Raw genomic sequence first — 20974 nt, forward strand, 5'->3', positions numbered from 1 at the left:
GTGTTTTCGAACGTAGCAGGTAGCTCTATCTGCATCGTCCGGCTAAGGACGACCATTGGTTGCCGTTTAAAGGCGCCACTTTTCCGCCATATATTTTTACAACTCGCCACCTTTACGCCAATCGCCAAATCTAAATTTTTGTACGCCATTTCACTACATTAAGGCGCCACTTTGGCGGAATTCCGCCACACCTGGCAACCCTGGCTACGAGGGCGATGAGCGGTTTCAGCGCCTCTGGAAAGTGGACATTGAACTACCAACTAGAGAGACCAATGACAGAGAGAAGCACTGCCTCTACCAATCGCTGAAGGAGAAGGCGCAGCAGGCCTTATACACAATTGGAGCAAAATTGCCGTCCTTTTTCAATACCAGCGATCGAACTTCCCTGGAACTTCTCTCTTTCCCCGGGCGGTCGACCGAACTCAACCAATCGCTGGAGAGGACGGGACTTGTTAAAGGGAAAAGCTTGCTGTGCATATGCAGCTCTACTCGTTGCATCTTGAACCCGATATTTTTGCTCTCCACAGTAAACACGGTTATTTTACGATTAACGAACGTGATCTGGTTTCGTTTCGGTTCCAGCTAGTCTACTCGTCGTTGTTGATTTTAAAAGTCGACGAAGACACGACTGGAGCTACCGCTAACGCTAGCGTTCGCCTTGATAAAGTTCAGCGTGTCAAAGTCGTCGTTGTCGTCGTCGTCGTCGTCATCGTCGTCGTCGTCTCAGTGTCAAATGTAAGAAAGTCTTGAACATGGTCAGTTCTCTCGTGTAAGTATTTGCTATGGTACGTCAGTCTTTAATGGTAAAGGAAGTCGGTCTTTTTATTTTCGATGTAGCCTTGAAAATACAAGTATCACGAGCCCGTCACACGGATGGACGTTTCTGCGTGCATACATGGAGGGGGAAAAACGCTTGCGTGCTCGGGCCCCGAAATCCGTGATTCGACCACTGGCGGTAACGATAAATGACCGGACGGGGGTAGCACGCGTGGTCTCAGTGTTATGCCAGTGAAGTGAGAACCCGAACCGATGAGAATCCGGGCGTTGGGTCGGCCGTCGCGCGAGGAATGGCAGTCCATGGGGATGTGAAGAAAATACGATGTACTATAATTATCGCACAAACTATGATTAATTTCGCCGCCGAGCAGCTCGACGATCTGCGGACCCAGTGCTTCACCATGGCGAAGATCACCAAGCAGCAAATAAGGAAGCTGGAGGTGAGGGAGGCTCTCGAACGCTCTCCGAAGCTTTCGGGCCGTATCTCCGCGCGCGCGAAAATCAGAATCTGTCCCCGTCCGTCCACGCTGGTCGTCGTGGCCTGACGTCTCTCTCGTCGAGCGTCAACAAGTTGCGACAAGTTGCGCTGCCCCGGCGCCGTTTGGAGCCTCGAGAGCCTCTGGACTCCGTCACATTGGCGGGAATGTCGAGAAATATCGCCCCTATCGTTTACGGCAGCGTCTGTTTACATTTGTTTACATTGTACTTGAGACTAACCTTTCCGCCGTTTCCAATCTGTGCTTGAAACACTTGTGATGACATTGACAGATACAGATAGATATCTGTTAAAACTTGTGAAAGACATAGATAATGTTACCTTGAACTAATTTGGAATTTTGAGATTGATATAATTATTATTTCAATTCCAAAGATTCAATTCCAAAATCATTTAACATGTTCTTTTAATGAAAATTTATGATCATAAGAAAGTTACGGTATGATATTTGATATACATAATTTTAACTCCCGCTATAAAATGTGCATCATGTTTGAGCGTTGTATGCTTATATTGAATAAATACATTGTTTCCAGTAATTGAGAAATTTGTGATGCCATTCCATTAAAAGATATAGATAGTATTAGTTAAAATTTATTTTGCAATGTTTGACATTACCATGTAATGATTGTTTAAGATGTTTTAGTGGTAGAAATTTATAAGTTATGAAATTTATATTACAATGTCTGATATACGTAACTTTTAGGCTAATATTACATTTGTCCGTTTTTGTCATACGACAAAAATTTCTAGCTTATTGATTGACTATAGGATACAGAGATCCAAAAACTTCTCTTTCTTGCAGCCAATCAACAAGCTTGAAATGCTTTATCATACGATAAATGTAATACCATATTACATTACTCTAGATATGCATTGTGTTTGAGCATTGTATCTTTATTTTACATATATAAAATTGTAAAAATAAATAATGAAACTTGAAAATTCATATATATAATAAAAATTATATAATTTTATAGAGATTAATGATAATATCTAATATGCGTCATAATAGCTGTAATATTGAATACATTTTAAACTATTTATATATTTAAACATTTTTTGTAGGGGAAATTAATAAAATTATACGCCAAACAACTTGCGGCAAAGGCTAAATTGACCGATCCGTTACCATCAGACATGATAAAATATCCATTATTACATCAGTGGTTGCAGATAGTTGGTCTCACCCAAGACTCAATTCAGGTAACAATATATACAGATATGCAGACTATTGATTTACTTATTACAAGTTTAATATATTTCTATTTTTTACTTCTATTTATCTTTAAATAATATTAAACTAATTTCTTTTATATATATTGTTATGCATTATAATATTTTAGATGGTTTGTTCCAAAGTTAATACTCTTGAGGCCCTGAGGAAGAAGTCTAAACTTGAATTGAACAACATGTTAAATAAATATAGTATACACTACAAGGAAGAATGTCGTAGGCTTTGTAAAGCATTGGATAAATTATGGCGATACACGGGTGAATAAAATTTAATATTACAGAAAAAATTGATTTGTATAAATAAACAAAACGTATATAGTTCACTGTTTTCTTTTTGTTAGATATTTTGATAAGAGGAGGTACGGAAAGTGTTTCACATTTATACTGGGATTCTTGGGACAGTTCTCATTTACGCAAGGAAATTTATACTAAGCCAGTTCTATCTCATACCGCACGGTGTTCCATTCAAACAGAGAGTAGCATTCCATCTTATAATAACAACAATGATGCATTACCACTAGCTTCTGCATCTTCCATATCAAGTGGTTCTACCTGTTTCTCATTACCAAAGCAAGCACATAGTAAGTGAACTGAAGAAAAGATGTTTCTTTAATTATCTATTGTATTGCACTATATTCCAAAGATTGTGAATCGGTATTTAACACTTTGACTGACATATCTGGGTAACATGTAAATTTTCACTGAAGTCTTATCATTATCCTTTTCTGTGGGTGATGATTTTATTTATTCTTTATTAAGAATTTTATGTAAAACATTAAAGAAATATAAATATAAATTATATTAAGACATTAAAAAAAGAACAAAATATTAAAATAATATAGATTTAAGCTCAATGTCGAAATCAGTTTGACAGTCAGAATGTTGAAGAAAATTATACTGAAGATATTTATATATTTGATATGTAATATGTTTTTACATTTAATATTAGAATTACTAACAACTAAATGTATAAATTTTTCTTGATTATAGAATTAGATGTTAACTTACTGCCAACTCCTCCTTCGTATAGAAAACATTTAAGTAGTGTGCAGAATAGTCCATTACAATCGAATTTTGAAATGCTTCCGTTAGCTAAGTCAAAATCTCATAAATCACAATTGGCAAGTTGTCCTGATAATATACAACTTGAAAATGATGATCTATCATTTAGGTAACACTTGCAATAGTTTATTAATGTAATGCGTTTTCTATTAGTTTTATATTATATGTTATTTTAATTTTGTTGCAATAATTGTATAAATTTAATTTTAATAAAATATTTAGCTTTTGAATATACTAACATTATATATTTTTAGTTTTAGAATTGATTCTTCTACAGAGAAGAAAAGTGATTCTCCTGTAACAAGAGATCTAACAACAGAACAAAGTTCAGATTGTGGTACATTTGTTACAACAGACTGCGGAAAAGAAGAAAGTCTCTTGTCAAACAACAGTAGCCCCATTAAATCATCCATTAAATCACTTATTAAATCACCTATTGAATCACCTATTAAATCACGTATTAAATCACTTGTTAAATCATCTGTTAAATCATCTGTTAAATCATCGGTTAAACCATCTGTTAAGTCATCTGTTAAATCACGTGTTAAACCACCACCTCTAACTTGTACCACAAATGCAGAAAGTAATGATAACAATCTTGAGGGAACAGGTGCATAAAAAGAAAGAAAAGCTTGCTAGCATCTGTCCTATAAATAAATCTAATATTTCTTTGTTTTATTTTTAGAAACGAGTCCCCAAGTGCCAAATTCTTCATCTCCTAAGATATCTTACGGCATATATCATGAAATTTCTCATCAATTTACCAAATCTTTTAATATGATGACAACATGTGACTATTGTGACAAACCGATGTTTATGAATATTTTTAAATGCAGGGCGTGTAAATATAAATGCCATCGAGAATGTATACCCAAAGTACCCCATTCTTGTGGCCTATCTCCAAAAATTATTGAGGCGTTTAGACGATCTTTTGAATTGAAGGGTATGTAGAAATTTCGCAACTTTAATACAGTGCTGACTGTCTAAATGTTTTTTTTTTAAATATATTTTTTTAAGTTCTACTAAAAAGTGTCGCTATGAAGTATTTCAACAATAACAAACATTTAATAAATACCAACAGTAAGTTGTTTCACAAAAGTAAGTTATTTCACAAAAGATAAGTTACAAATGTAAATTATTTCAGATGCGATGAGTGTTTTCCCAATACTCAGGAGGCTCGGCATGACGTCTTTGAATAATGTACATTTAGTACAATTAGTATCTCCTTTGAATCACGTAGAGAGGAGACGATCATATACACAATCTTCTACGAATATAGAATTTTTTTACGTATGTTATAATTTTTATTTCATATTTTTAATGAGCTTTTTAGAATATATTATGAGTAATATATAAGTAGATTTTAACGACAATATATTGATATTTTATATTATACAACGAATCATTTTTTGTTATCTAATATAAATAGAATGATATAAAACCTATATATATATATATATATATATATATATTATTTATATTTATTAGGGCGATCCTAGTTCAAATACATTGAGAACTCACTACTCAACACCTTCTAGTCCAGCATTGATGTCAACTCCTTTTAACTACAATCCAGAAACGTTTCTACAACAGTTTGATTTAATAGGTGAATAGAGACATTTATTGTTATGATTTACAGCTTTATTCTTAGAACATTGACACATCACTTACTTTACTTTCTAGATGTACCAACACTACCGACTAAAAAGGAGAAGACATTTGAAAAAGTATATGAGAAGAAATTTAAATCAGAGTTAGCGATTTCGAATGATAAGGAAAAGAAAAATGATATAAATATAAATGATGTGAATAAATATGAAGACATAAGTTCTTGGTTAGATAATATCTCGGAATTAGAGAGAGCTCATTCTCAGGAATCTCTAAGCTTCGATGGCGAAATAGATGAAATTACATATTGTTGGCCTCGATTCAAGGAAGATGTGTGTATTATATATGTATATTTTACTAATATCTTGATAAAATATATATATCTAAAAACGTTTATATTATGTTATCATAGATAATGTCGCAAGAGTGGGATATTGTATTTGACGAATTAAAAATTAAAAGTCTGATTGGGAAAGGAAGATTTAGTAGAGTATATAGAGGTTTTTGGCATGGAGATATTGCAGTCAAGTTTTATGATATGAGTTTTTCGGAAGATGAAGCATTAAGAACATTTAGATTAGAGGTAAAAGTATATGATTATATTACTCGAAATTATTAATGATAAGAAATATTTCATGACTAGATAATAATGATCGTCGATTTATTATAGTTTGCCCTATTTCGAACATCTCAGCACGACAATCTAATAGGTTATTTGGGAACTTGTGTGAAATCTCCTCAACTGGGAGTAGTGACTAATGTGTGTAGAGGCATATCACTGTATACCCGTCTTCATATTCGAAAGGACAGATTTACTTTGGCTGAAATTAATACTATAGCTCAACAGATTTGCCATGTAAGTATGATTCCATGTATAAATATTACATAAACATTTTTAAAATTATTTTTAAGTCATCTGTATATATATATAATTATATTAACAAAACTTGCCATATTAAAAGTGACATTTAAAACGTATAAAATAAATTTTAATTAAGGTACTAAAAATTTTATTGAAGTGTAAATATTCAAATAATCTTTATGACATAACGTATTCTTGTAATAATTTTATAGGGTATGAAGTATCTTCATTCTTGTGATTTAATACACAAGGATCTCAGGAGCAAGAACGTATTTGTAGAAAAGGAAAAAATTGTAATAACAGATTACGGTCTGTTTAACATTACCAAAATGTGTCCTGGAAACAGGTAAAATTATATCTTACAATATAAAATTTATTCCTGTTAAATAAATTATATATTGTGACATTTAAGATAAATTGCTTTCGTGTAAATATTTAGCAAAGGGGAACCATTAAATATACCACCAGGTTGGTTATGTTACTTGGCACCTGAAATTATTCGACAACTAAAACCATTGAATTTGGATCAGGATGAGATACCATATTCATTTAATTCTGATGTTTATGCATTTGGGTTAGTATTTTTACGATATTTAAGTCTCCAATTCCAAGTTCATCTCGAAAGCTATGAAATATAATATATATAAATATTTACGTAATATAATATAAAATGATAAAATATTGGTTTGTGTTAGAAGACATTATTTCTTGTAATTAATAAATGACGATGTATAAATATATATGTATCTTTTTAAAATTGTTGTTATTTGTTTGAAGAAATAGTGTACTCTAATACAAACAATTATTTTACCATTTTTTATTATATAATATTATGTAAATCTTTAAATATATATTATAAATTAATAATAACGAAAGATTTTAAAAAGATACTTGTTGATAGGACTATCTGGTATGAATTATTGTGTAATGAGTGGCCCTTTAGAGGACAACCTCCTGAAGCTGTTATTTGGCAAGTTGGAAAAGGAATGAAACAATCTTTATCATATTTACACGCTTCCCGTGAAGTAAAGGTATGTATGAGTTTAAAACATCTGCATATTTGTGCAATCTAATGATTTGTTCATAAATTCTGTATATTATTTTATGCGCTATTTACAAAAATTATGGAAATTTTACAATTTTTTATAGGATATTCTAATGTATTGTTGGTCATACCATGCAAAGAACCGTTTTGACTTTGAAGAGATAATATCTCTACTCGAAAGGCTGCCTCGCAAAAAATTAGCGTGTAGTTCCTCCAATCCAACTTCTACTCTTTCTGCAGAATCTATGTTTTGAATATATTTATTTAAATATGCTGTTGTTCTCTTATAAATGTAAATATATAGAATCATTGCCAGATCTTTGTTCAAGAAAAATAAAATAAAAATCACTAAAAGATTCGCGCTTGTTTGTATTATTAATTGATTAAAATGAAAGAATACAATAATTATAAAAATGTTAAATTGTTGCGAATTAAATACATATCGATTTTTGTGAATGGAATCGTAATATTAAAATCTCTCTCTTTATCAAGAGATATGTATATATCTATGACTTATATTTGTTAAATATATATGTAAATATCTTTTGTATCAAATATATATAAAATCTACAAATATATCTGTAAATAAGTAATATAATTTTCAAAACAAGCATTTTTATATATGTATTATAAAACAGCTCTTCAGTGCACATTTTAAGAAATACATATTGATTGTACTTTCATTTTCGTAGGTAATCTTACTCAAAATAGGCGATAGACAAATTGTTTTAAATAAATTATGTATTATAAATAAAAGTAAATCAGATAATTATATATTTATATCAGTTATAATTATTAATTATAACAAAATAATACAACTAGAAACAACTTCATTGTTGCTTGTTTTCTATGATATTAGTTGTCTGTCTATTCTCTTGTTATATTTTATGTAGTATTGTAGCTATTCATGACTAATGATGTCTTTCAGTCCGTATACGTTGATTAAAGATCAATAATAATAATTTATTTTATTTTTCTTCAATCAATCGTCGTGCGTGCGAAAAGTGAGAATATTGACTCAATCATCTCAAATTCGTGTGTATTTTTATATATAACGAATAATCCCACAAGTAACAACATATAAATAAATTATTTGTTTTACGTATATAACTTCTTTGCTATTACCTGACATTTCCAAGCTTTCCTTTTCCTCTTTTTTTCTTCCATTGTTTCTTGAAGTTTTCAGACTTTATGATTATACTTTATGACGAGTTAGATGCTAGATGACTTGATCTATTATCTTATTCGATTGATATTCTAAACATTAATGACCAAAACTTTTATTTGTTATTTCAAATAAGTGAGAATACAAATAGTAGAAAGTATATATGCAACAAAACATTTTTATTATATCATATATATGCTCTCGAGATGTAATGCTTTTTGTTTATTTTGATAACACATTTTAAAAAATATAAGTATACGTGTGCGTGTGTTGTGTGTGTAAAATCCTTTAATGTGTGCGCGCGCGTGCACACAAAACTTGTATTTAAATATACATTCACATATTGTATACATATTTCGTTGTCACAATTCTTGTTAAATCTGGAAATTAGGCATCATGCATATCGAATACATTATTTAAATAAATAGTCAATTTTAATTCAGTAATGAAATATTTATTTTTCATCTAAAACCTTATTTTTATTACGTAAGAGCTTTATCATTTAAGGGAAAATGAATTATTCATTTACCATTATTGACTCTGTAAATGTTTTTTATCCGTTGCACATTTTTTGTAATTCTTGTAGTTGTCTTCGGAGATGTATGGTACGTAATTTATTTAACGCTATTCTTTTTTCAAACGTTTGTACCAAAGGCTTTGTAATGATATCTGTTATATGAACCAACGCACGTGTCCTGACTGCAAACAAAAATTAATTTATGGTATTTATTAACTTTTATCAGACATTAAAAACTATTATTAAATTACATATTTTTAATTTATATATAAAATATGTAATAAAGAATGATATACACACCAGCGTCATTGTGAATACTGGCGAGGACATCTGGATGATCTTTACAGGCTTCAGCCATATCTTCTTCTTCTTGTACCAAAATTTTTGACAGATCTGTCATTGTCTGCAACATTATTTACTTTCAAATAGAGTTGCTTTACACATTTTTCTATATTAATATAAAAAAATCACAATCTTACCCTTAAACATCTGTCTGAAATGTCTGGAGTATGTACTATCTCTAATGGTATCTCTGTAGCTTCACCATTGTCTGATTGAAAACAATTTAAGAAGATCTCGTGTTCCTTTGAAGTAAACAAAATCATTATTATATCATTTATCTACTATTATAATCTATCTACATCAACAACTTTAAATTATTCTATAGACCACTGGTCACATAAGTTATACATATATTCAGAAGTTTATTGACAATATTAATTTACTATTAGATAAAATGATTTTCTTTTTTCTCTCTCGATCACATCAATGACTGTAAATTTTGTTTGTTGATGCAGAAATTAGGATAAGGAAAATATATGTACTTTTGATTCTTTGCCCTCTGAAAATACTGAGAATATTAAGCCAACAAAGCTGTGATCCATTGTTTGGTAAGTAGCTTGAGTTCTGACATCTGTAAAACAAAAATAATTAAATGTGAAGTAAAAACTGTGAATGCAAATTATATTACTCAAACGTTTGGACAAGAGAAACATTTGTAATACACACCAACGTGTGATGGGCAAACTGTAATATGTGGATGAGAATGATACCAGCCAAGGACGCGCATAGGTCGTTTTAATTCTGCGGTTAATCGTTCGGCTTCGGCAGCGGCTTTCAGTAATTGCTCCGATGATATCTCTACTCTGTCTTTCTTCTTATCTAGACGTCGCAAAATAATAACAGCTGATATTTTTGCTACTCCACAAGCAAACTAAAAGGGGGATAATTAATGCTGTGATTGCCTCGTCAATTGTACAAGAAATAATAAAGAAATGCCCGAGCAAAAAAGTTCCACGTACATTACCGATAAGTAAGCCCATCACTTCAAAGTTCTCCGTGGATAAAGCATGCTGCAGACAGACCATATAGACGTCTGTTTGCAGCTCCACTTTTTGCAGTGGAGAGTTGTCCATTGTTCACGAGGATATTGTGATTCTACGGAAATAAAATATACATAGATGTGAATAAATTCTCGATTGCTGAAGCTTACAGTCGCATTTGAGATTTTGCAAGTAACGATCTGGTTTGCTTAGAGGTTTCCAAAGCGAAAATATAGTGCGAATGTAATTCAAGCGATAGCATATAATTGAATGATTTTGGTGCAGCATCGATAATTCAAAGCCATCTTCCAGGGGTGGACAATTACCCCAAGTAACGAGATGACGTCAAATGACGTTTCAACAACGTCTCATTGACATTAGAGACGCTATTAAGACGTCACCCTGCTACTTGGGACATTATCATGATAATTATCCATCCCCAGTAATTACCACTATCGTCGAAAATACGTTTTATCAAAAGTGCTGTTCTTCGAAGGAGACGCTCATTCTAAAAGTTTATCTCCTTTAATAAGGCAATTGTATGAGATGACGTGAGACGGTAATTTATGTATAACCTACACCCACTTCTGAATAAGTATTGACGCCCACGGTATTATACGCCGGTTTTAACCGACGTTAAATTGGGCGTACGTACAACGTACATGGCCCAATTTCGAGTCACATTATTTTTTTTTTCGTGCGGTGTCACTTAAACTGGTGTATCCAGCGCGCGTTACTTGCACGGTCTTTCGAATGGGCTGTGCTTTCCGTTCGGCGAAAAACAGTACCAGCGGACGGCGAATCGACGATCCTGGAGTCCAGGGTAAGCGACAAGTTATATATAGGTACACCCGTCTAAGGCGGCGTTATCCAAGGGCCAGGCGCGGGTGACGCGGGTCAACAAAAATCTTTGCTCTCCCTCGTCAAGTCGGCTCCCCGCATTCCTCCCGCTCCCCCCCGGTTCAACGATCCTTCCAATCCTCTCCCTCGTCCGTCCTCGCCGTGTTGACCTCTTTCACTTCGCCACCCCCGCCGCTCACGGTGGCGTCGAAACTGCGCGAGCTGCTGCGAATAGGGATTAATCGGCGATTTATGCACGGATTCACGAACGAGCGATACTTATTTCGCCGGACGAGCGAGCGTCGCGACACTCGAGATGAGGCGCGGGAGCACAAGGAGTCGCAAGAGTGAAGACTAAAAAAAAAAAAGAGTGAAGAGTGAAGAGTCCTCGGATTCCTCGGAATCAGCCGGGAATCCCCGGTCGTGTTAACGTGGGATAAATCAAACCGCGCTCCCTCTCTCCTCTCTCTCTCTCTCTCTCTCGCTGTACGCCACGCGCGACGTCGCCGTGAAGAGCTAGTCAGCTGTGGCAAAGATCAATTTCGCTCGATCTATATGTCGTTATTTACATTTGGCAGGTTTGTGCAACGCAATTATATACGTCAATTACATCGCGCGCCAGGGTTTCGCCGCGACGGCCTCTGACGCGGTTCGTTACGCGCGTGTATGTGTGTACACTGACTCACTGTATTACTTACCCTTGATCGCAGTCCCACTTTTGAGTTCAATCAGAGGTGGTGTGAGAAGTGGCCTGATGCGCGCACCGCCTCGCGCGATGCTCGCAAATAGTTTTTTGTTATCGCGTGGCGGGGCGACGTCGGCAGCGTTTGAGGTTATGTCTTGTCGCAGCGGGCAGGGTAACAACTGGCGATGACCGAATCATGTAGCTCGAACTCAGTGACAGTACGCGAACTCATGAATTACATTGTCCCGTACAGCGTGACGCGGAAGCCAACGACTGGAGCAGCGTGGAACACGTCGCGCAATGGTAGACGATCGTGCGCCCGTTAACGCGGAAAATAGATACCGTGCTGTGAACGCGGATCAGGACGACGACGACGACGACGACCGGGGCGAGACGCGCGTGAAGGCCGCGACGATGCCGTCGGAGTTGAGGTCGATCAGCGCGGCCGACTGGGCCACAGTCGCGGTCCTCTGCTTCGTGAATCTCATTAATTACATGGACCGCTTCACGGTCGCCGGTGAGTCTCTCGCTTCGTTTTATGATAACTGTCAAATATATAATTCTGAGAAAGAATTAATGTTTTTGATTAATGAAATATCGTAAGTGATTTCCTGAAAATAGGAAATATTTCTCTCGGCTTATTTATTAAAAGAAAAAAAAAATCAATCTCACTTTAGGCGTACTGACGGACATCAGGCATGACTTTGATATCGGCAATGGTAAGTCTGGGCTGCTGCAAACAGCGTTCATTCTGAGCTATATGATATTCGCGCCGTTATTCGGATATCTAGGAGATCGTTACAACAGGAAACTTATTATGAGCGGTGGCGTATTTCTATGGTGCCTAATGACGTTCATTGGTTCTTATATGAAAGCAAGTATACCTTTCTTTACACGGAATGAATCTTATACTCAATGCAATGATCAGATGTACGAATCTTGTGTTCAATTTCTGTTAACTAAGAAATGCGTTAACACATCTAATTTTGTCATGCCCGATAATGTGTCAATATGCGGCACATGTTTTATGTGTAATATTTTTAATTTTTTCAGACATATGAATGGTTCCTATTCTTTAGGACACTTGTTGGCATAGGAGAGGCCAGTTACTCTACAATTGCGCCAACAATTATTAGCGATTTATTCATAAAAGATGTACGCTCTAAGATGCTCGCCCTATTTTACTTTGCTATTCCAGTTGGAAGGTACATTGGTTACGGGATGCATGATGAGAGATTATACGTTTCCCAATACTTATATGTATGTATATTATTATTTTAGTGGTTTAGGGTATATTACTGGAGGTGAAACAGCCCGTGTTACCAGCCACTGGCAATGGGGATTACGTATTACTCCTATATTAGGAATTGTAGCGATTATCCTGTTACTGACTGTAGTAAGAGATCCCATCAGGGGCGAGCGTGAAGGGGGTGCTCATTTGACTAGCACCACATGGTCGCACGATGTCAAGGAGTTATTAAAAAAGTAATTATCAACAATATATTAATATTTTTTTCATTGAAATGATTACAATGACTTGTGTGGGATTCATGTTCTTTTATTTATTAATACTTAATTATTTATTAATACTTTTTTACCATAACAGTGATCTATGTCGTCTATCCATTACTAATTGTTCTGATAAAATGGTACACAAATTTTATATGATAGAATTATCAATTGTTTCATGAATAAACGACATACTTGGCGCGAGACGCGCTACCGCGTCTCCTGATTATCTGTCAAGATATGAGACTCAGATAATGCATGACCGATAATAGAATATGTACATTAAAAATATACACGTACTGTTATGCCTAGGTCATCCAATCTGTTTTTTTTTTATTATGCGATACGCAATTTAATAAAATTTAATTAAACTTTAATTATCAATTTCTAATGAATTTAAATGAAGGCCGAGTAATACATCACTATTGCAATGCATAGTGCTAAACTATAGATGCTAAACGACGATAAATGTTGATTTTAAATGCAGAGATGCTCGAACTTCACTATATTACTGTTTCTGATAATTTGTAGTTAATACTATATTTCTTATATTATTGATATGATTTTCAGTAAAAGCTTTATGCTGTCTACTGGAGGATTTACTTGCGTAGCGTTTGTCACTGGTGCGCTGGCGTGGTGGGCGCCAACATATCTACAATTAGGTTTCCAATTACTTCCTCATGGAGCAAAAGTTAATCCAGACGAGTACGTTTTTTAAGTATTTGTGTAGTATGTTTATTGCAGCAAAAAAAATATAATTATATAATTGTTACGATGTTTCAGTGTTGCATATAAGTTTGGATTAATTGGTATGGCATCTGGTCTAATAGGTGTACCATTAGGCTCTACTATAGCACAAAAATTACGAATTCGCTGGCAGCAAGCTGACCCTCTGATATGTGCCGTAGGTCTTTTAATAAGCGTTCCTTTATTATTCTTCGCTATGATTACTGCCAGTACAAATCCTTCTCTTTGTTATACATTAATATTCTTTGGTCAGTTGTCATTGAATTTGAATTGGGCTATTGTAGCAGACATATTACTGGTGAGTGACATATTTAAAAATATATTCAGCTCTATGATTTGTTTATTTTAATTAATTTATCTTTTATGCAGTATGTTGTAATGCCTACGAGAAGATCCACAGCAGAGGCATTCCAAATACTCATTGCACATGCTCTTGGAGATGCAGGCAGCCCTTATCTTATTGGACTTGTATGTAGAAATAAACTTGTTGCTAATCTATCACAAATTAATTATTAATTTATTAATTATTAATTTTTTTTAGATATCGGAAGGATTAAAGTCCACGTTCTTGCCGGATTTAGGTGTAGGAGGACGAGCTAATATTTATGACATTGAAAAGATAACTGTCGATTTCCGTAGCCTACAGTATGCAATGTTCCTTACAATGTTTGTAGAAGTAATTGGTGCTTTATTCTTCTTCCTGACAGCATTGCATATACAAAAGGACAAGGCATTAGTTGACCTTGCTATTGCGGGTGAGTAAAGAATATGTCCAATATTAGTTAAATCGATATTTAGATAACGCACTGTGTTTTGCATGTTTACAATTGAAATTGTTACTAATACAGCTTAATACACATGTATACTAATATTAATAGGAATATCGTTATAAACTTATTTTTATGGACAATATAAGTATAAATATAGTTTTTGCAAGAGTAATTTTTTTATATGTAGTATCAAATATTATATATACATAAACACTATTAAGCACAGAATCAAGACAGTGTTCACACATTATTCGGTAAGTGTAATGCATAGATTGACATGTTGAATAATCAAAGGTGATTAATTATTAACACATATCACATTAATTGATATCACATTAATAAATTAACATATATACCATACATATATAACATATATTACCCCTGTAGTCTAGGTCTGGTTGGAATGTGAAATAAAAATTTGCAACTCTACTAAAATTATATTCTGTTTTTGCACAGTGCATGCATTATTCGCAACTTTGGATTTACAAGCACAAGCTTTGGGACCAAAAAAAAGGTAGTATATCTACCTTAATTATTTATGGTATCGTTTAACACGTTAAACGCCAAAAACTTTTGTTTACTATTGAAAAATATTGTGTAATACATAAAAATATATATATGTGTGTATATATATATATATATATATATATATATATATAATGTAAAAGATAAATATAAATATAATGAAATAAAATATATAAGAAATATTTTATAAAATTGCAAAGATAATTGGAAAAATAATGTTTATTCATTATATTTTATTTATTTTGTATGTACTTAATATAAATATAATTTTTGTACTTATAAAATTAATAGTTTTTTAATTTAAAAATTACAAAGATATTTAGGTAGTTTCTCAAAATAATATTAAATAATATTAAATATAAAATTATTTTTTTTTATAATGTAAAGTTTATAAATATTTTTATATTTTTTCAAAATTTTGTATTTACGTGGCGCTTAACTTGTTAAAATTCAAAATTTTTAAATATTTATTTTTTATTATGATTATTTTATATGTAATGATTTTGAATGTTCATGATATAGTATTGAATTTTTATTTTATGTTCCATCAAAATATTAAAGATACCTATGTACTTATAATATATAAATCTCTTTTAATACTAGAGATATCCGATATGTTTTTGAAAGCAATTAATTTATTTATTCTGTTATCAATTTCCCTATTTAGGATATTGATTTATTTAACAATGGTGCTTAACGTGTTAAAGAAAGCGTGAGAATCAAAGATTAATATTAATATAATTATTTTACTATGACTATTCTCAATCCACAAATAATATATTTAAATTTATATGCATGCTTGTCATATGTCTTACAAATTGAGAAATAGTTTTTTCTCCTATTATCTTTTTATATTCATTTTTAACTTGTTATGCATGTAACTTTTTTAAATGTTATTTTACATAATTTAATTTGTGCCTTTATTCATTATTATTTATAATAAAAAGTGCAATTCTATATATTTTTATTAATAATTCTATGTTTTGATAATTCTATCTTAAAATATGTATATTGAATTTATCTCCTCTCATAAATCTTGACAGGATAGTTGAAACATTCCACATACATTGCTATAGGCATAAGAAAAGCTTTGTTCTTTTTATTTCTTTAAATTCATTGACACAAGTCATATAAAAAATTATATTTTTTAAAATAATAAAACAATTTTATATATATTTTTGTATTATGTCTAAAAGTACATGTTGGAATTTCTATAATATATTATATGTTTTGTATATTTTTTATACATTTTTTATATGTTGTGCAATTTATTTATATTTTAGTATTTCAGTGTTGGACTTAAATAAAATAATTATTGGTTTACTATTTTTGTTATAAAAATACTTTTCAGAAATGGGATTTATATTTATAAACAATACATGGTATAGTCACATGGTTTAGTCTGGAATGTGTGCATGTAGTTATTTTTATATAACATACAAATCTTTCTTACAGACAAATATCTAGATACTAAGAATAATGGGCAAGCTGAATCAACGCATTTATAGATCATCACTGGGCCTTCCCTGATAATATGCTGTATATCTGGTACATAATTTATTTCCATGATTTCATTATTCTTTTTTTTATTTGATAATCAATTTAACCTGGTTTTATATAAATAGCAATAATTTTCCATTCTGTAATACTTTTTTTATGTCCACATATATATGTACAATATGTTAATGAGTTAATTTAAACAATATTTTAAAAAGAGACGCATATATTGGCATATATTTAAATATATATATAATACGTGTTTGTTAAATTATTTTATAGAGATATGGTCAGTACATAAATTAAATTTTGTAAAATTTAATCAATATTTTTGAATTATTTAAATATATTGTATTTTTGTATTACATTAATTAATAATTCTCTCTATAATAATTAATGTGATACAAAAATACAATATATTTAAATAATTCAAAAATATTGATTAAATTTTACAAAATTTAATTTATGTACTGACCATATCTCTATAAAATAATTTAACAAATTTAGTACAGTAAAATATGGAAATTTTTACATCTTATTTGATAAAGAGATATATATATACATATATATAGTTGCTATTTCTATTATTTATAATTATTGTATCTATTCTTAATTTTTGAAATCTTTATTGAAAATTTACGAAAATAATATCTCTTTATAATATCTCTTTATCAAATAATGTAAAAATTTCCATGTTTTACTGTACTAAATTGTTGAAAGGAATTAAATTTATTTAAGAAATATATGTCAATCGATTTTATAAAGAAAATTTTGTGTATTTTTACGTAATTAAATTATTTATATATAAAACGCAATTAAACAATTAAATTGATTATTGATTATCGATTATCATTTCATACTTTTTATATTGGGTTTTATAAATTATTATAGTTTCAGTTTATAGTTTCTAAAAATAATTTTTATCTTTTCTATTATTTTGTTTTATATTTTGTAAGAATGCATGTTTCAAAGCCAGGAATATGAAGCTTTTTTGTTATTTTTTTGTTATTTTAGTTATTTTTATTGCCTTCATTTTCTCCATGTTTTGCCCATGTCACAAATGGAAATTGTAACTCATGAGATAATTAAATATTTTCTGTTATTATTGTTTATATATTTAAACACTTTAACATTAGATATTATAAAATTTATATATAAGTTTATTTAAATAAAATTATGTCTTTAAATAGTTACAATACGGACAAAATGTAGCTTGATATTCCTATTATTAGAATTAACATTAACACTTAAGAAATAGATGTTTACAAGTATTTATTGATTGGAATGGAAAAATCATATTGTACAAATACTTACAACAAAATTTCATATTAAAGTAATATGATATTATCTTTTAGACTGATGAAGCTTGCCTATAGATCTATGTGTGGAATGTAACACAACTAATAGATTTTACGTATATTTGTGGGTGTATGTATGGACATGATACAATAATGCATGTATGTTTTCACGAACTGAATCGAGATAGTGTGAACGTATAATCAATTTTACTAATGCTAAATATATGTATAATTACATTATTTGGATTATAATTTTATTTGTCTATATGTTTTGCTTTACAAATTTATCAATAATTTGTATAAATATTGAAAATTGAATAGATGGGATTTCAAGAGCGTTACGCACAAATTATGCTTGGTGTACAATATTATTATTGCTATAAAAATTTTAACATATAACAGAGTTGGGTTTTAGCATTCTAGCTTCAAGTTGCTTATGTATATCTGTTGTCGTTGAATGTACATTGGTTGTGTGTGTACTCCACTGTTTTTTACTACTTTAGAAATCTTACCATATCCTGTCATTATTATATCAGGAACATATAACATATAACATATGTTGTACATAAGTCATATTAGGAACAAGGATTTTCTTTATGTGTAATATCAATTATTTAAATATATCTTAATACTACTATTTATAATTGAAAAAATGTATAATATATATATTTTATATTTAGGAATTAACTTAAAGACATGGGAATTTTTTAAAATAAATAATATAATCTTATGACATATATATAATCTTATATAATACAATAGCGCATATTTATATGTATAATATATATTATCATATATCTATAAATTAGTATTATGTATTTAGCTGCAGTTTTTCTCTATCTGGATTTGCATATTATAAAGTATGGTATATTAATTTAATAATTTATATCATTTTCAGGTGGAAGTCTTTCAGATTCCGTATGTATTTGCAACGATGCAGATAACAGCGAATTACAAAATGATGCAAATACTATATTAGAATTTCATAGACAAGGAGAATCGTCTGACTAAATTTTTGTAGGATATTAATAGGTTAAATAAGCTATGAACGTATTACGAATGTACAGTATGATTCTATGAAACATAAATATTGGTTTGATATTATATTATAAAAATATATTAGCGATATAGGGATACATGTATTATATGCAAAATGTATTTGCAAAGAAAGTTTTGATGTAATTCATAATGAAGAATACCTTCAGAAAGATAGTTACCAACTGTTAATAATGTACAATACGTTAAATTTTTAAACAATGGAACTCTTAAAATCTGGATGAACATTGCATATATAAATTGTACAATATTTTTAAATATTATATTTTTATATGCAAATTCATGTAACGTATTATGAAAGCATTACATAATATTCGTAAATTGTATAGATAATCTGTACGATAAGGTTGTATTAGTAAATAATTTAGATAGTATATAAGTATTTTGATTGAGTGTAAACAATTTAATTTATCGATTTACATTCGTAAGTTTCAGCTGCTTTAGCATTGAACTAAAAATATTAATAATTGTATGATTTTTCAAAAGACATTTTTCAACAATTACTATATGAATATAATTTTTTTATTTGTAGTAATTAATTATTACTATTATTACTATTAAGGTATTATTTAGATAAGTCAGAGTGTAGATACAGATATTTCAATAATCATAAATAGAATATATCGTATTTTTTCTCGGAACATTAAAACATTTTTGGACATTTTTTTAGAAATAAAATATTTATTACAATTATACAATATTATATAATAATACATATATATATATATATACTAATACCAAACATATATATATATATATATATATATTTATATTGATTTTAAATAATCAATATAAATATGTTATAAATTATTTTAGATTTGCTTTTATTCTCTTTTAATATTTATATCTAATCAAACAAATATATATATATATATATATATATATATATATATAAATATTCTATTATGTAAAATGCATCTTAGAACATTAATAAGATATTACAAGTTAAATCAAATCTATCGAAAAAAATATATATTTTATGATTAAATATTTACGCCTATATATTTACATAGAAAAAAAGTATGCATAAAATTGATGTAAAATTAGTATCGAACTAGTATCAAATAAAATTATAAAATCTATGTTAGACTGATTAACTCCAATTTTTAAAAAATAAAAAAAAAATTGAAGTCGCAAACGAGGAACTACTATTGTTACAAGATTTTATAGCACTCAATTAACAATAAGTAAACCACATGATAAAAAGTAGTTGAACCATATTATTTTAGCGCAAGATGGCAGTACTTATGTATAAAATAAGAAATTATGGACTGTAGAATTAATCTGCATTTGATAATACTTCAATTAAAAAACAAAGAAATTGTATTTCGTTATGTATTATGCAAATGAAATTGTTTATATACAGATATGTGTAATAATATAACAATTATGTTTTTCACTTAAAGATGATTTTGACTTGAAGAGAAGTTTATCTCGCACGAATTATATAAATTGTAGCCCGTAATTGTAATTCATAGATTAATTTTTTGTCATATTGTCTCATATTTCTATTTTTCTTTTTATATCGTTTTATTTTCAAAAATAAAGTTGAATATATACATATAAGAAACAATTAAAAAAAATTAAGAAATTTCAAAATCAATTTTCTACTTTTGAAAATGAGCAATATTTTACAGAAATTCCAAGCAATTAAAAATAAATTTTTTGTAGGAACTTCGTAAAAGCACATTTATCTCGCTTTATTTTATTATTTGCGGATTCATGTTAATGAGCTTTTAAATAGTACAGATATTAACTCTAAACAATTGTCTGATCATTTTATTGGGTCACCCTGTATACGCTGAATACACTATCGTGTAGCCAGCATCATGTAGCGTGTGCCTGCAGGCCGCGGTTGTGTTACAAATAAGCAGGCAAAGTCGGTATTTTTAATGGGAAGTCGAAGACAGCCTGAATAGAATGAGCTATCGGAGAGGGAAGCGACACTCGGTTTCTT

General features: G+C 30.4%; 3 protein-coding genes across 13 annotated transcripts; 2 read left to right on the forward strand and 1 right to left on the reverse strand.

The window, feature by feature from the left end:
- Nucleotides 1-415: 415 nt before the first annotated feature.
- LOC105459758 (kinase suppressor of Ras 2) lies at nt 416-7406 on the forward strand. Of its 4 annotated transcripts, none has more exons than XM_011706003.1 (17): nt 416-769; nt 838-1217; nt 2342-2479; nt 2620-2767; nt 2851-3090; nt 3500-3680; nt 3826-4181; nt 4257-4514; nt 4716-4861; nt 5060-5177; nt 5255-5511; nt 5592-5762; nt 5850-6035; nt 6254-6387; nt 6481-6615; nt 6943-7072; nt 7191-7406. In XM_011706003.1, exons 2-17 carry the CDS (start codon nt 1068-1070, stop codon nt 7338-7340), a joined length of 2898 nt encoding a protein of 965 aa, XP_011704305.1. In that variant the 5' UTR covers nt 416-769; nt 838-1067; the 3' UTR covers nt 7341-7406. The 4 variants fall into 4 exon arrangements, with proteins under 4 accessions (XP_011704305.1, XP_011704313.1, XP_011704332.1 ...); XM_011706011.1 differs by having other exon boundaries at nt 416-755; XM_011706030.1 differs by having other exon boundaries at nt 416-735; nt 814-1217.
- Nucleotides 7407-8683: 1277 nt separating this feature from the next.
- LOC105459777 (lys-63-specific deubiquitinase BRCC36-like) lies at nt 8684-10968 on the reverse strand. 4 transcript variants are annotated; one of them, XM_011706037.1, is made up of 7 exons: nt 10879-10968; nt 10070-10205; nt 9777-9981; nt 9593-9681; nt 9248-9352; nt 9069-9171; nt 8684-8950 (listed from the first exon to the last, which is right to left on the reverse strand). In XM_011706037.1, exons 2-7 carry the CDS (start codon nt 10181-10183, stop codon nt 8805-8807), a joined length of 762 nt encoding a protein of 253 aa, XP_011704339.1. In that variant the 5' UTR covers nt 10184-10205; nt 10879-10968; the 3' UTR covers nt 8684-8804. The 4 variants fall into 4 exon arrangements, with proteins under 4 accessions (XP_011704339.1, XP_011704346.1, XP_011704353.1 ...); XM_011706044.1 differs by lacking the exon at nt 10879-10968 and adding an exon at nt 10676-10764; XM_011706051.1 differs by lacking the exon at nt 10879-10968 and adding an exon at nt 10670-10749.
- A 458-nt stretch (nt 10969-11426) lies between these two features.
- LOC105459799 (protein spinster) lies at nt 11427-19666 on the forward strand. 5 transcript variants are annotated; one of them, XM_011706086.1, is made up of 10 exons: nt 11427-11508; nt 11869-12132; nt 12293-12489; nt 12669-12820; nt 12897-13100; nt 13695-13829; nt 13908-14169; nt 14241-14339; nt 14413-14626; nt 18860-19666. In XM_011706086.1, exons 2-10 carry the CDS (start codon nt 11916-11918, stop codon nt 18970-18972), a joined length of 1593 nt encoding a protein of 530 aa, XP_011704388.1. In that variant the 5' UTR covers nt 11427-11508; nt 11869-11915; the 3' UTR covers nt 18973-19666. The 5 variants fall into 5 exon arrangements, with proteins under 5 accessions (XP_011704388.1, XP_011704377.1, XP_011704397.1 ...); XM_011706075.1 differs by lacking the exon at nt 11427-11508 and adding an exon at nt 11715-11787; XM_011706095.1 differs by lacking the exon at nt 11427-11508 and adding an exon at nt 15098-15155 and having other exon boundaries at nt 11904-12132.
- Nucleotides 19667-20974: the final 1308 nt, after the last annotated feature.

Source organism: Wasmannia auropunctata, unplaced genomic scaffold (genome assembly GCF_000956235.1).
Source record: "Wasmannia auropunctata unplaced genomic scaffold, wasmannia.A_1.0 LD336101.1, whole genome shotgun sequence".
Taxonomy (NCBI): Eukaryota; Metazoa; Arthropoda; class Insecta; order Hymenoptera; family Formicidae; genus Wasmannia; species Wasmannia auropunctata.